Raw genomic sequence first — 15495 nt, 5'->3', positions numbered from 1 at the left:
ATACACATGTGTGTATATATATATTTATATATATTTATATATGCATAATGCGCACAAAATTTTGTATTTTGCATTTGTTTTTTTTTGCATCTCGCTACGCAGCACCGATACCGTACACGCGTGTGCAAGAGTTTTTACGTAAAAGTAAGAAAATGCAAAAGTCTGTGAAAAAAAATAATACCATGAAAGAACAGAAACGAAACGAAAAAACCGAACAAACAATGTTTGTAAGTTTTGCTCATCCAAAAAATATCATTTTTGAATTTTTGATCACCAATTTATTTAGTCTTTAGTTTATCGTATTAATTGTTTTTTTTTTTTTTTTTTTGTTTTTTTCTTATTCGAAACAGTTGATTTTTCGATTTTTTTTTTTTTAACACAATGTGTGGTGTTTTTTTGTTTTAGTTTTTTTTTTTCTTTAGTTAGCTGCTACTGTTTCGATTGTTTTCCGTATTGTGAATTATTTAGCTTGTCGAGTTGTAACGCAAACTGTCTTAACTCAATATCAATCTTTTTAACACTTTTCTATTTATGTTTCTTCACCACGGGTTTAGGTTTCGCGACACGAGTTCGTCCTGCGACGCATCTTCTAAACGATACGTCATCACCAATCCACCTGACGACTTTACTCTGTTACCAACGGATCAGGTAAAAATTCGTTTTTTTTTTTTTTATTTTTGAAAAATTCAATCACACCACCCTTAAAACTTACATTTTCTGAACATATTTTCCACCTTTTTATTCGGATCCGAAAAAATTTTTTTGTACGATATCTTCGCTCGAAAATTCAAAGGCAATACATCCAGCATCCGTTTTTCGCGCAGGTATTCGTTCTAATGCAGTTCGACCCGGGTCTGGAGTACAGGCCGAACAGAGGAGCCCGAGGGAAAGATGACGCCTCCTGACTGTTGCTGTGTAGCGCCCTCACCGACGGACCTTACTCCTACATCTAATTGAAACTGGTTGAAATCGCGTCCGATATCTTCCCCGTTATTTCATCTGTAAAACATTTAGATTTTTACGTCAAGTTTTCAACACATACTTGAGGGTGTTAGTTTCTCATGCATCGATCATGAAACGCAAAGCTTAATCAAGAACAAAAAAAAAAAAAAAAAAAAAAAAACCGTCTAAGTAGAGGCAAAGTAAGAAAGAATGGAAAGAAAAAAACGTCGCAAAAAAAAAAAAACAAAAAAACGAAAAAGACACAGACGCAAAAGTTACTTTTCTTTATTTATTTATTTATTTATTTATTTTATTTTTTTTTCGTTTTCATTCCTTTCAAACGTTATACGTAGAAGCGGAGCTGGTTTTCTCGCGCAAAAATACCTACATGTATTACCGTATGTACCTAATTTCAAAATTTTCTTTTGTCAAGCAAAAAAAAAGTGTTTTTATTTTAACGTTGTCCCACCTCCACCCACTCCTCGACAGAAATTAACGTCGAACGTTTTTTTTTTTTTTTTTTTTTCTTCTCGTCATCACTCGGTTCTCACGTTTTTTCTCCCTGTCATTTTATATTTTCTATTTATTATTATTATTCTTACGGGAAATGAAGGGGAAGAATAATCGGCTAAGTATTTCCGGTCCGAGGGCTGCTACACGCTGCGAAGTGTCTCGCAAAAATATCGAGATTCTAAGGACAGCTGTACAGTAATAATAATAATAATAATAATAATAATAATAATAATAATAATAATAAAAACAACAATAATAATAATGATATTATTAATATTAATATAATAATAATAATGGTAATAATAACAATGGGTAATAAAAAAATGTGACAATGAGTTGACTGGACAGTGTATAAAAAGAACAAAAAAGAAAAAGAAAAAGAAAACCCGATAAGAACAAAATATATAGAGAAGCGAAAAAAACGGGAGTAACGAGAAGAAAAACAAGTTAATAATGATAATAAGAGTTGATGATAAAAAAAAAAAAAAAAAGAACAAAGAACGAAATTATCTAATTTAAATTATCCTAACGAAGGTGGTGATGCTATGAGGAATTGGTTCTTAAGAGAACGCTACAACCAGCAACCGCGTGTCTGCACTGATTATACCCGGTGGCAGCAAAGAAAAAAACAAAAAAGAAAAGAAAAAGTGCGCAACAGTGAGAAAGAAAAAGAAGAAGCAAAGAGAGGTGAATAAAATTGAAGAAAAAGGAGAGAAAAAGAGAACAATTTGAAAGTTAGATAATAAATAGTGTATAGTATGATTATTAATACTTTAATTACTACGTATAGATAAAATATAAAGATATCGGCAATTTACGGGCAGATCTGAGATCGTGCTAAAATTATTACAACAGATTATACAGGTATACATATATGTTGATGCATTGCAACTATTATATTTCGACAAACCATGTAACGATGTGTAATGATGTATACGTACGTATGCATGTATATTTACAGTACAGTACTTGCAATACATACGCATGCACAATTGTCGAGACTGAAAATTAATATAAATATTTTATTTCCAATTTCTCAAGTCACCTTTCGTTCGGTTGTTTTTTCGGGGTTTCTTTTTTTTCCCTCTCTCAGGTTTTTTTTTTTTTTGCTCTTTCGTTTCGTTCGGTTCTGGTTCTTAATCGCCGTTTATCGCTAATCGCTTCTCTCGTGATTTCGGAGCTCGAGTGAATTGCCATAATAAATAATTATGAAATAGCTGCGTGCAGCGAAACGAGTTTATACTATGATAATATGGGTTACTGCAGCGAAAACAGAGAAATGAAAAACACTATGCACAGTATTACACACGCATACACAGTTCGCAGCGGCGTATGCAATAATCGTGGGTAAATAATTGAAAGTTGGAGAGAAGAAAAAAAATTTCCACAATTTGAATGGGGAAAAATTAAGAGGAATAAAATAAATATATAATATAAAATAAATAAATATATATTTATTTATTTTATGTGCAACGTGCCAGAAACATTGCGAAGTTATATATAATATATATATATATATAATTACACACACACACACACATGCATTATATTATATCACATGTTTAATAAAAGTGAACTCAAGTGCGGGACTAAATGCAATCTTACCTCGTGTGTCTTGTTTACGACTAAATTTAAATAAATGGAGAAAATAGAATAAAATGAAAATTAATGAACAAATGAAAACAAACAAACAAATAAAAAAAATTAATAATTAAATAAAAATAAAAAAAACTATCAAACATTGAAGCACTTTGTACAGGAGATATGAAAAACAAATTATACGATATTGTTACACATATATATCTATATATATGTATATTGTATATGTATATATATATATATGAAGAAAACAAAAAAAAAAAAAAATTCACCCTTTTCCACACAATTTTTAGTATAAATCGATATGTAATATTGTAACTAATCACATGCAGAAAAGAAAGAAGAAAAAACAAAAAAAAAAAAAAAACACCAGAAAAAAGCAAAACCTCATCGACGACACACTTCTCTTTTATATAATATATTGTATATTATACGCGTATATATTTTTTTTCCTCGTCAATCTCACGAATAATGGTTCGATATACGTACGTACACATATAATACGTATACACATTAATATTTAAGAAACGTGGAAATAAAAAAAATGACATACGTACATATATTTATATATTAATATATATATATGTATGTATGTATGTATGTAGTTTATTTAAATGTATACACATGTACAGTGAATACGTACGTATATCCTGCCAAACCTATAATACATGTATGTAAAATGTGTAGGTGCGTTGTGAAGTTTAAAAAGTTCGCTTGTTTAATGCAAAAAACAACGCCCGGAATGAATGATAGAATTAACGAGAAAAATATTGTGTGTGTGTGTGTGTGTGTTTGTGCGTGTGCCAGAGAGAGAGAGGATAAGAGAATAAGGAAACACTTTATACCCTCCGTTGTGTCGCTGTTCTAAACATTGGAATAACTCGATGATGAAACAGAGGCGAGGAAAGAAAAAAAAAGATTTGAATACGAACGAACAAGGTGGAAGAGAAAAGAGAGAGTAAAAAAAAAAACCAATAAAAAGAAAAGCAAAAAAAAAAAAAAAAAAACAAAAAAAAAATGAAAACCAAATCAATCAATTAAACAATTAATTAAATAAAATCCATTTTTTGATTAAAGAGAACTAGCTGTGGTAGATGCTGCCGTGTTCGTATATTATTATTATTATTATGTATAGCGTGTATTAAACGTGTATAACTGCGCTGCTGCTGCTGCTGCTGCTGCTGCTGCCGCTGTCGTTGCTGAATGCTATCGCTGCTGCCGCCGCAATTAATATTCACGTGCACTCTTCACTGCCACTGCAGTTCATATTCTCATTGTGTATGTATGTATGTATGTACGTTGTACAAGTTCACGTATTATATCGATATGGTTTCATTAAGACGAGGGAAAAATAAGCGATGCAGAACTTTGGTCAAATATGTATATTATTATGGAATAATATGATTAACACAGTACTTGAAACGTGCGTGCGAGCAATGGAAAAAGCGAAACGCTTGTCTTTGTCTTTGACTTTGTCTTTTTCTGCTTCTTCGTTTTCTATCTCTTTTATACGCATCACGGTTACTTACGTTTTCTAGAATCATACAAGAATTCTTCACTTGCGTAGAAACGCAAGGTCGGGAAACGTCGTTTATCCACGTTTCTTCGTAAGTGGATGATACGTCGTGAATAAGTAAAAGACAAGATTAAACTTTACACCGTCATGCAGCTAATTTGTCTATTTTGTAGACGATAGATAAATAGATAGATAGGATAGATAAATAGATATATGTATGTATTACTTTTTCCCTATCTTAATCGAATTATATCACATCATACGCATTATAGTGTTACGTACACAAATCGTTGACATTGAATTTACAATGACATGTGGTTATAGTATTTTACAAATGAACAATTTTGTATCTTACAACCAGCCAAGACAGATCACGTCTACCATGAAATTTCTACGGGATTGATTTTCAGGCATTATAAATTGATCTTACCTATACATTCGCTTCTCACGTTAATTACATGCTTTTATTTCCAATTGCATGACAATTTACCCGTGGTATGGAAAATATGAGATATAATTTCCAATTCAAAAAAGAAAAAGAATAAAAAAAAAAAAAAAAAGAAACAATCTTTCACGTATTCACACCAATGCAAAGATCCTTGTGGATTTCACCTAGATATGCTTCAATAAAATCTCTTGAGAACTATTCAATGGAGGATATTAATAATCCGATTTAATTGACACACGAGAAAAAAAGAAAGTGAAGTTTTATTGGCTTGTTGTGAAGTACATAATTTATTCGCGCACTTTCTTAATAATATTAATAATAATAAGAATAATAAGAATAATGAATAACGATTAATAATAATACCGATAACGATAACGATAACGATAATAATAATAATAATAATAACATTAAATAATATCATACTAATGCTAATTACAATTCATGCACCGATTCAAATCAAGTTCATCGCATCCTTGTTCACATTCTCGTGTATTATGAGCTCGTGGTGCATTTTGCCTGTATGTATGACGTATGTATCTAAAACCAAACAAACAAAAATGATAAAAAAAAAAAAAAAAAAAAAAAAAAAAACTGATTTGGATAGAAATAATTATGGTCACTGTATTAAATAATGTATAAAAAAGAAAAAAAAGAAAAACCGAAGAAGAAAAAAAAAATATGCGAAAAAAAAGAATTATAATTAAAGGCACGCGGCGCGCTTGCCACCTTCAATGCCTCATTGACCTCATCTAATGCTTTTTTATCTGTACATTTACAATTTGTGTACCAATGAGGAACGTTGTTTAATCATGTTGTTGATGTTATTGTTAAAGAATGAGATTCAATATTGTACATAACTATATATTCATTATAATTGATGATATAAATAATTATATACATAAAACGAAAAAAAAAAAAAAAAAATTAAAGAAAAAGAAAAAAAAATACGCGTTCCTGCTTATTTTCAACCCGCCTCAATTACATAACAATCAGTTTTTCTTTCCACCGCTAATTAATTCTATGTATGTACATGTATAATTTTTTTTTCAAGAAAAAAAAACAGTTATATAGTAATAATATTGTGTATAATATTTACATCGCTTCAAAATTAACAATATTTACAAATTATGACTTAAGAGTTTACTTTTACTTTGTATTATAAGTAACTATATATATATATATATACACACACATATATCACTTTACGAATATCCAGTGCTCACCAACTTCATACTGCTATACGATTACGATGATTGCAAAAAGAGTTGTTTTGGCTTTTATGGGGGTAAATACTGAACTGCTACGGCGAGTATTATACTTCATCCAAATGTTCCAATTATAATTTATTACCAGGATGATAAAGGTCTATTATTAGGTCCGTAGGTAAAATTATCATTATCCCTTAATCTTTCCCCTCTTAGATGTACGTTATTGTTTATATCAATTCATTGTATGTACATCAGATTTTATTTATACTATCACAGCTCCGTCGTAGGGACGTTTTTGTTCTGCTGCAGAAACATCGGCATCCGATTATCCGACCTCCCGTCAAATTGATTCGACATAACCGGGTTCACACTTTCCTGGAATGAAGAATGACGGAAAATTTTTAAAGTCAGACATACATCGAACATCACGCCAAGTTCTCTGAACTAATTTACTAATTACCCGAGGCCCCTCGGACCAGAAATTTTCCCCTGAAAATCCGTTGTTGGAGTAGGAGAAGTTCGGATGATTCTCAATTCCGATCAGGTCCGAATCGTTACTGTACTGACTGTGATGAGAAAATGAATGACAAATTATTTTCACGCTCGGTTTTTAGTTCGCTAAATTATTCCGGTAATATTTTCTCTCACCTGATCCTGTCCTCGGGCATTTTTTCCTGAGTATTCCACATGGGATTCGAACCTTCTAAAGCGAACTTATTCGTCATCGGAACAGCTCCGATCTTGTTCAATCCCGAACTCTGCGAGCCGAAGTTAGTAACAGCCAGTTTGTCGAGCCGTTCGGTCAGCCTGTAATCGGAATAAATTTGTGACATCGTATAGAGGAATTACTTATCACTTATTCGGTGTCAATCTACTAACTGTTTCGTCTTGATGATGTAGGCTGTGAGAAGAGCTATGCAGCATACGAATAAAATAACGCAGAGGACTATGAGGACAGATTGAATGATGTACTCGACGCTGTCAGTGGTGGTGGAGCTACTGGAAGGCACGTCGATCAGGATCAACGATCTGGTCAGCAGGGTGACTTTTAGGTCGGTGATGGTCTGGAGGTCATTCGACGCTCTGAAAATGCAAGAATCATGGATTTGTGAAATTATTCACTCCGGTATGCATAATATATCGATCATGGATACTCACAGGACGATAACGTCGGTCGTGACTGGTAGATTGGTGTCCTCGTTTATGAAGTGGGTAGTGACAACTGTTTCGTTGTCCAGACTAGTGATCTCGTCGTCGTCAAGAGCCTTCGTCACGTAGTCGATGTTGCAGATGTACCCAAACGCGTTGGTGAACGATGATATCACCTGAAACGAGGCGTTTCAACGAATCACAATAATACTGCCAACTAGACGCATGGGGATGAAACTTACGAAGGCCGTTTCGTCGGTCAATTCGGTAACCGTGTTTTGGAATGTGAATTCGACTCGGTTGCTCTCCGCGATCACGTAGACCTTTATATTTGCGGTATCGGTATTATTGACTGGAAAAACAATAACAATATCGATCAGGGATGGAAGACGCATTTCAGTACCATGTTTGTTCAACGAAAGTCGAATACCTGCGTCGTAAACAGTGACAGTAAAGTCGAAGTACCCAGCCATGGTGGACAACGGGACAAACTGGAGCGTCAGTTCTCCGGTTTCACTGTCTAGAATGAAGGGATCGGTGATGGAGGAAATCGAGTCATCTGAATAGCTCATTGAATCATCGTCCATGTAGTAAGTCAGCGTTTCGTTCAGATCGGGATCTGTGGCCTGAAAGAAGAAGCGAGGTGAGAATCAATCCTGACAAATGTAAAAAGCAATTTCTCGTTACCTACCACGACGGTAAGAATCACTTTGGCGACCTCGTCTTCAGGTGAAACACCACCGTAATACGCGCTGCTTTCAAAAGTGGGAGGATTATCGTTCACATCGAGCACCTAGGGAGTAACAAAAAAAAAAAAAAAAAAAAACCGAAAAGACAAATTGGATTACATTTTCGTGGATGAATTCAAAATTCGGAGTTGTGAAAAGACTCACTATCACGGTGATGTTTAACGTGGCAGCATCCCTGGGACTTTCGGGAACTCCTTCGCTGCTTGTTGTAGCGACGACAAACAGTGAAAGAGTTTCCTGTTCTTCCCTATCCAACGCTGTAGTTAAGGTCATGTTCCTTGTTTCCGAATCCAAGTTGAAGTACGACATGTCACCGTCTGTAAATTGGAATGAAATATTGTCGTAAATTGGAATGAAATTTACGGGCCCATTTCGGCATTGACAATGAATCGTCACCTTGGCTAGTGAAGTAGTAGTAGATGGTGACCAAGTCTTCCTCGTCAGCGTCGATGTTGACCATATCGGTGGCTTCCGGTATAGTTACCGAAGTTCCCACCCCGGTAGTATTCTCTTTGAACCAAACAGTCCAATCGTTTTCAGTAAACTCGGGGCCTTCGGTTGAAATGAAGATTACCGTGTTGGTTTGCGTCGTTGTGCGATTCGGAGTTCCACCATCCGTGACAGAAATCTCGATCTATAAATCGTTAAGACGCGATGTACAAAATTTCTCATCATATCTTGATGGTGCAGGCATGATTTTATCTTGGCATACCTCGTAAGTGTAATTATCTTCCAGATCGGTTGGAACCGTTAAAAGCTGAAGCTGAGCGGTATAAGTGCCAGTTGATACAAGAGTGAAGTATTCAATGGCAGTGTCTGTAACATGATTTAAAATTTATACATGTGATACTACGTTTATCGACAGCGCAATAATAATTGAAAAAAATAATCGTTACCCGAGCCGGTGAGAGCAAAGGTGACGGTACCACTGAGACCACTATCTTCATCAGTGGCCGTGAAGTCACTCAGATAACTGAGGTCGTATGAATACAGTTGTGAATTCGCCGTTTGAGTCTGCAAACGTAAAAAGGAAAGGTTGTTACTTATTTGTCGATCGAGATAAAGGAAACTGCAGTGCTTCAACAGCAGTCGAATCCGTACCCGACTTAGTCGAATGCTTTTGTTGGCAGTCGGGTAAGTTATGACTGGGTCGTTGTAGTTATAGTCCTCGACGTAAATGTTGTACGTTCTGGTATCGTTTTGAGAGGAAGGATCAGTTCCTAGATCCTCAGCCTGTAATCGACAATTCGTATTTTAGCGAGTTATTGTTGACTGCGAGCGATCTTTCAAATTAAAACGTATTTCAACCTACGTATAATTCAACAGCCCAGGTACCATAGTAGCCTTTCAAACTGCAGTTTGCATATATCAATGCGGTTGTCTGATTCTGAGTCTCAACTATGAACGGTACGGCGCAATCATCGTCCAATGTTGTAGAATTATCTTCAGGTGTGACACTGAGTATCTCATAAAATACTCTCGTGTTATCCGTGTTTGGTTCGTCGTAATCCTCGGCTACTACGGTCAGAACGAGAGTGCCCTAAAAGTGTTGATAATACTGCGTCAAAGCATAATTATGTGGAGGTAATCGGAACTTTATGGTACATCATGACATGAAAAATAAACTCACAGCCTCGGTACTTTCTGAAACGGTTGCCGCGGGATCAGATAAGTCAGGAAGTTCCGGGATTTGATCATTGATATCCGTAAGGATAACGTTGACGCTCGTCGTTATTGAGTTAGAATTCCCTAAATTAAAGTTAATTAAACTTTAAAAAAGTATAACCAATTAACCGGCAACTAGGAGTCACGTATGGCTGTTCTGTACGCACATGTTACATCCTCGTCCAAGTAGTTGTCTCTGAGAATCAAATAGACCGTAAAATTCGATGTTCCAAAGTCACGATCAAGTTCATATCCATCAGACAATGACACCTCTAGGAGACCAGTGTATTTTCCCATACTAAAGTACTGCAATAAGGAGCTGTAATCACTGTTGATCAGGTAGGACACATTGTTGTATGGAGCTGTAATAATTCCCGAACGAAGAATGATTATCAATTGTCCATGCTCGAAACGTTCGACATTTAATGCACGGGAATTTTAAACTCACATGTTCTGTCGTCGTCTCCGGCAAAAACAGTCATTATCTCAGTTTCACTCTCTGATTTTTCCCTCAAATATACTGTGCTATTGTACTCTTCAGTGTTCAAATAAGGTGTTTCATCGTTCAAATCTGTCACATATATTTCGATCTGAAACCATATTACAAAAGCATTAGAGAAATTAAATACCGCGATAGTCGAGTACATAATGATGAAATCATCACCAACTCACATCCAGAGAAGTATTATAAAGGCTATCCGAGGCGTAAACAGTGAAATACAAATATTCGTAGGTCTCAGCATCAATGGCACCATCGGTATCTACCCTTATCACTCCAGTAGTGGAATTTATCCAGACAAGATCTTCAGCAGTATCGTTTGCCGGCCTGTGATACGTTAAGAAATCAGTTAATCGATTTCCTTCCGACATTCGCGTAAACATTGAAACGTCATCGAGACACTCAGAGCTTTTGTTCAAGACTCCGCTCATTGGATTGTTAAGACTTACACGATATAATATGTAACAGTGTTGTATCCAGAGCCATCAGCATCCGTTGCATAAACGTTACCAATCAGCGTGTCAGCAACCTGATTTTCAGTAACACTCATCGCGGTATAATCGTCAAATATCGGAGCGTTATCGTTTATATCGAGGATGCGCAGGGTTAGCAACGCTACAAGGGTTACAATCTTGTTAGTCAGGAATTCGACTACAAGGAGTGGGAACAACACTCCTAGACGATTGGCTTACCAGTGGTGTAATTATCGTTATGGACCGTCGTCTCGTCAGTGACGATAATCGTGAGGTACATGACGTCGAACTGTTCGTAGTCTAGTCTCCCGGCCACTACCAACGTCGCCTCAGCATACAGAGTGTTGTTTTCTGGATACGAAGTCTCAATTTCCAAGGTCCTGCCAATTTTATGCCGTAAAAATTTTCCCCTATGATCACTTTATTATTTGCAATGAACTAAAAACGCACCCCGTGTACACGTCTTCGTCGACGATAACGCCACTCTTATAGGCGTATGAGCTGTCCCAGTCAATACTGAAGACGAGAAAGGCGTCGGTGTCGACATCCGTCGCGGTGATCGTTGTGTTCACCTCTTCCCCGGTTTCCCCTTCCTCGTATATTGTCGGGTTGGTCCTTGGCTGATTGTGGAAAGAATTAATTATTACGAAATTGGTGGTTCGACATTGCTGACAAACGTCACAGACCACGTACCATGGTCAGCGTTGGCGGAACGTCGTTCACGTCAATTACGTTTATCGTAAGTGTAGCATAAGCAACGTGACTGCCCAGATCAGTCGCTGTGACTTGGACAATAACGACGGGGATAGTTTCGTAATCCAAAGCTGCGTCCTGGGCTGTTGTGATGTTGCCGGTTACCGCGTCGATGGACAAAGTCCGCTGGGATACAATCGCATGTCTGTTTCATAGTGGAGTTTACAAAATTTTGTTAGAGATTAGTCTAAGCTTAACCACTTGGCGAATAAAATTGTTAACACATCATCATTCGGATACTAACGTAACGTTATCGTCGACATCGCGATCGGTCGCGAGCATACTGGCTAAGTAGTAACCCATTTCGACGTCTTCGGCAACTTCTACAGACATTTCGGAATCTTCAAATATCGGGGATTCGTCGTTCCAATTTATCAGCTCGATAGTCACGTTTCTTACACCAATGTGAGAGGTGTTTGCCACTTCCGTAGCGACGATCTGTTAAAATTTATCGTTTTCTAGGCTATTTTCTTTGTTAACAGGTAACGGGCTACAATCAGCTGCGTCCTACCTGAAGAGTCATGCTCCTCCAGTCTTCATCCTCGTAATCTAAAGCGGACGAATTCGACACGGATATGGTGAAGACACCGGATTGGTACCCACTCGTTGGTATGATCAAGAATGCTGAACTCCATCCAACCTCTGACTCATCTGTTAGCGCTACAGTGAACTGAGCGTTTTCAGCCTGTACAAACACTCAATAGTAAATAAAAGCGTCGCAGAAAAGGAATTCGTGAGGAACAAAGTAATTATTAATAATAATATGATGGTTGCGAGGACTGTCGTCTGAAATTACGGAATGACATATTGAATTTGGAATTGAAACTGTTTATTTGAAACAAAACTTACGAGATCAGGGTCTGTAATTGTGATGGACTCGTTGAATGAAAGGGTCATATAAGTTTCCTCTAGTATTGATATGGATAGTTCGTCGGGTGCGATTTCAGGCGTATGATCGTTTATATCCTCGACGATGATGATGACCGTGGAGTTGACTGACGAGGACTCGTCCAGAGTTTCGTAGGCCACTATGGTGAACCTGAATACTTCAGTCGCCAAGGCATCCCGGTCAATTGGATTTATCGTGATTTCTCCACTCGTCGAATTCACCACAAAGTACTCTTCTTGGCCTGAGATAAAGAGTGTCTAACGTTTCGTCCACCTGGTAAATAATTTCACAACATGGAATTTTATGGAACAAACTTACCGTCGGCTGTGGTTATCGAGTAGCTAATATCCGCATTGATTCCGATGTCACCGTCGATGGCTGACACTTCAAAATACTATGGAAAGTGATGTTCTTATTAAAATACCGCGAGTTTGATTATAATCCAGACATCGCTGTTTTACTCACATTCGTAGATTTCTCATAAATATTTGCTGCAGAGAATATGTTTGTCCATGTTGGTACTTCATCCGGCATATCGATAACTTGTACGATGTAAGAAGCACTGCCCTGGTTTCCTGCCCCATCCTGTTAAACACATCGATCATTGATCGCAGCCGATAATGATAGTGAAGTAAAATTGAAACGTGAATAAATAACACTGCTGCAACGAAGTGTAAAAGTAAAAATAGACTATGATCAATTCATCGATTAAAATTAGAGCTCATGTTTCAAACATACGTCCATTGTTAGATGCATCAGTAAATCAATAGCAATAACAGAACGTAGCGTGATTCATCAGTGTAACTGATAAGAGCTGATCAAGTTTTAGATAACTAAAAACACGCGAATAAACTAAGAAAAGAATTACAGAAAGAAAATTTAATTTAATGAAAATAGGAATTACGGATAGTCACCTCTGCCACGATGACCAGCAAGTACATGGTGATGGTTTCGTAGTCAAGTTCTTGGTCAACTTGCAAGTAAGCATTTATCTGCATGGTTGTCGATGCGATTGCTTCGGTTACCATACTGAACATACCGGTACCACTCGTTGGCTGGAACAGACATGAATACCGAGGATTGCAATGGAGATTTGAAACCGAGCGACTAAATTAAGAATAAAAACTCACAGTCGCGGTTACAGCAAAGGTGACCTCGTCTATCCACCCATCGGCATCCGTTACCAGAAACGAGCAGTTTGTTGTACCGCTCCAGTTCTCCTGTAAAATACCGGTTGAAAATGATTTCGAATCACGTGTTAGGCAGTAAATGACGTCCGTGATATCGACGCATCTGTATCGGCGATCACCTCATCATCAAGTGTTTGTATTCTGAGACGGTACCTCGACGGAGCAGCTCGTGCCGTCGGCTTGTATAACCGGAGCGTTATCATCGATGTTCTGAATGTTGAGAGCGATTTTGTAGCTTTCGTCACCAGCTACAACGTAGAACCTGTAGTTCTGCATCGCCTCTGTTTCGTAGTCCTGGGCCTCGGTGATTACCAGCTGCCAAACGTCCTCGGAGTCCTGTTCGAAGACGGCTCCGAGGAGCAGGTTACTCTTGCTGTTCTCGAACCTTCCCAAAGTCGGTGTGTCCGTTCCTGTGAAACAGCATCAAAGTCAAGTCAAACACGTGACTCGGTAACATCGCCAAAACAGGTTTGGAATCCTTGAGAGAACAGTCATCACCTGTATAAGCGAGCTGTGCGATGGTTACATTGTAGCTGACTTCTTCGTCCAGCAGAATGTTCGTCTGTGACTGAGTCGAACTGTAACCTGAGAAGGTAACCGCATCGTCGATGGGGTCTGGAGTTACGAAAGGTGGAATGCTCCAGTCAGATGTGGCTAGAAGAAGATTGTGAAGATCGCCGATCAGGTTTCGAATTTTGTATCACTCAACGTGACGTTGTAATCAATTGAGAAAGAAGACTCACCTGCTCTTCCGATGCAGAATACAAGGCTTATGAACAGACCGAGACACACTTCGGCCGCCATGGTGTTTTGGTACCGATCTTTTGAAGAACCTTGTATCGCGCATATGTCGTCACCTCACTTGGAAAAAAACCAAGTGATAGAAGTTCGCAAACTCAGTTTTGACCGAGTTTTACGTATACCTATAAGTTTAGAGAACAGTTCAGTTTCTTATCAAAATATTATCTGTACACGCTGTGCACTCCCATTCGCGGTGTAATCTGTTAATAATTCCTTATCTCCTTATATGATTTATGGAAAAAAAGAAAAAACACAACAGAGAATACGACGAGAAACAAGGGGAAAAAGAAACTCTAAATCCAATTCTGCTTTATGCATTTGACAACATGTTACAATAGGTTAACTGATTGCATATTTCCTCCGTCATAAGCCACCGTTTTGTTGTAATATTTTATTATTTACTCTATTAAAACAGCACTGTTGATCATTATCTGTGCACTTGTAAAATGCACTTAGAAACTCCTCACCTTCGATCAACGTATCCAAATTTTGCAGAGGAAATAGCCCGTACACCAAATACTTTGGCAGTTTAAATATGACTAGCAATATTATCGCTCATGTTCACCAGGGATCAACGATAACGTATACGTTTAACAAAGCAGCGATAATGGGTTCACTGATTATTGATGTGGATGATATCATCCCAAGGCGAGGGAGAATATCATTTCGGGCGTTATCTATAGTATCTGAATAGCACCGCGCAAAGTCGGAATGCCGCTAATATCTTGCGGTTCCGGTCGCGGTTCGCGAGATTATCGCGTATTGTCTTGAGAATATCGTGAAGAACAAACTGTAAGAAATTTTGGACATCTTATTTCCGTCGAGAGAAAATTACAGATTCAGTGACCGTGTCGAAAAATTCGACTAGTCTCAGAAATGCATGAAATCATGAGGCGGCTATATTGGTAGGATGTATTTCCAGATTCTCGGAAACAACACGAAGTCCCTGAATGAACTGTGATCTCTGATATGGTAAGAAATGGAAAAATTAAGTGGATCATTAGAGGAAAATCTTCCGAGCCAATTAGTACGATTACGTATATTATGCGTATATATTATTCACCAATGATAGTAATGATATTATACAGTATATTAATTAAC

The 15495-nt window shown here is 37.3% G+C and overlaps 2 protein-coding genes across 52 annotated transcripts in view; one reads left to right on the top strand and one right to left on the bottom strand.

Annotated features, from left to right (window-relative positions):
• Positions 1-2331, top strand: part of LOC124408252 (calcium-activated potassium channel slowpoke) — a 115576-nt gene extending 113245 nt beyond the window's left edge. For all 50 annotated transcript variants that reach the window (XM_046885072.1, XM_046885051.1, XM_046885074.1 and 47 more), the window contains 3 exons: positions 555-648; positions 825-1001; positions 2320-2331. In XM_046885072.1, the coding sequence (XP_046741028.1) occupies positions 555-648; positions 825-905 (175 nt within the window). In that variant the 3' untranslated portion in view covers positions 906-1001; positions 2320-2331. The remainder of the gene's footprint in view (positions 1-554; positions 649-824; positions 1002-2319) is intronic.
• A 4121-nt stretch (positions 2332-6452) lies between these two features.
• Positions 6453-14957, bottom strand: LOC124408251 (cadherin-23-like). Of its 2 annotated transcripts, XM_046885027.1 has the most exons (33): positions 14862-14957; positions 14337-14454; positions 14092-14247; positions 13747-14003; positions 13534-13623; positions 13318-13458; positions 12869-12988; positions 12722-12797; positions 12364-12644; positions 12026-12199; positions 11759-11952; positions 11455-11659; positions 11212-11381; positions 10981-11141; positions 10738-10903; positions 10462-10615; positions 10238-10379; positions 9957-10151; positions 9755-9873; positions 9437-9664; positions 9226-9357; positions 9021-9138; positions 8837-8940; positions 8521-8758; positions 8269-8441; positions 8067-8168; positions 7806-8001; positions 7618-7727; positions 7385-7551; positions 7106-7309; positions 6875-7033; positions 6687-6792; positions 6453-6601 (listed from the first exon to the last, which is right to left on the bottom strand). In XM_046885027.1, exons 2-33 carry the CDS (start codon positions 14395-14397, stop codon positions 6497-6499), a joined length of 5004 nt encoding a protein of 1667 aa, XP_046740983.1. In that variant the 5' UTR covers positions 14398-14454; positions 14862-14957; the 3' UTR covers positions 6453-6496. The 2 variants fall into 2 exon arrangements, with proteins under 2 accessions (XP_046740983.1, XP_046740982.1); XM_046885026.1 differs by lacking the exon at positions 14862-14957 and having other exon boundaries at positions 14337-14512.
• Between the last annotated feature and the right edge of the window lie 538 nt (positions 14958-15495).

This window comes from Diprion similis, chromosome 7, assembly GCF_021155765.1.
Source record: "Diprion similis isolate iyDipSimi1 chromosome 7, iyDipSimi1.1, whole genome shotgun sequence".
NCBI classification, from domain to species: domain Eukaryota; kingdom Metazoa; phylum Arthropoda; class Insecta; order Hymenoptera; family Diprionidae; genus Diprion; species Diprion similis.
This window is presented reverse-complemented; position numbering and strand designations above follow the sequence as displayed.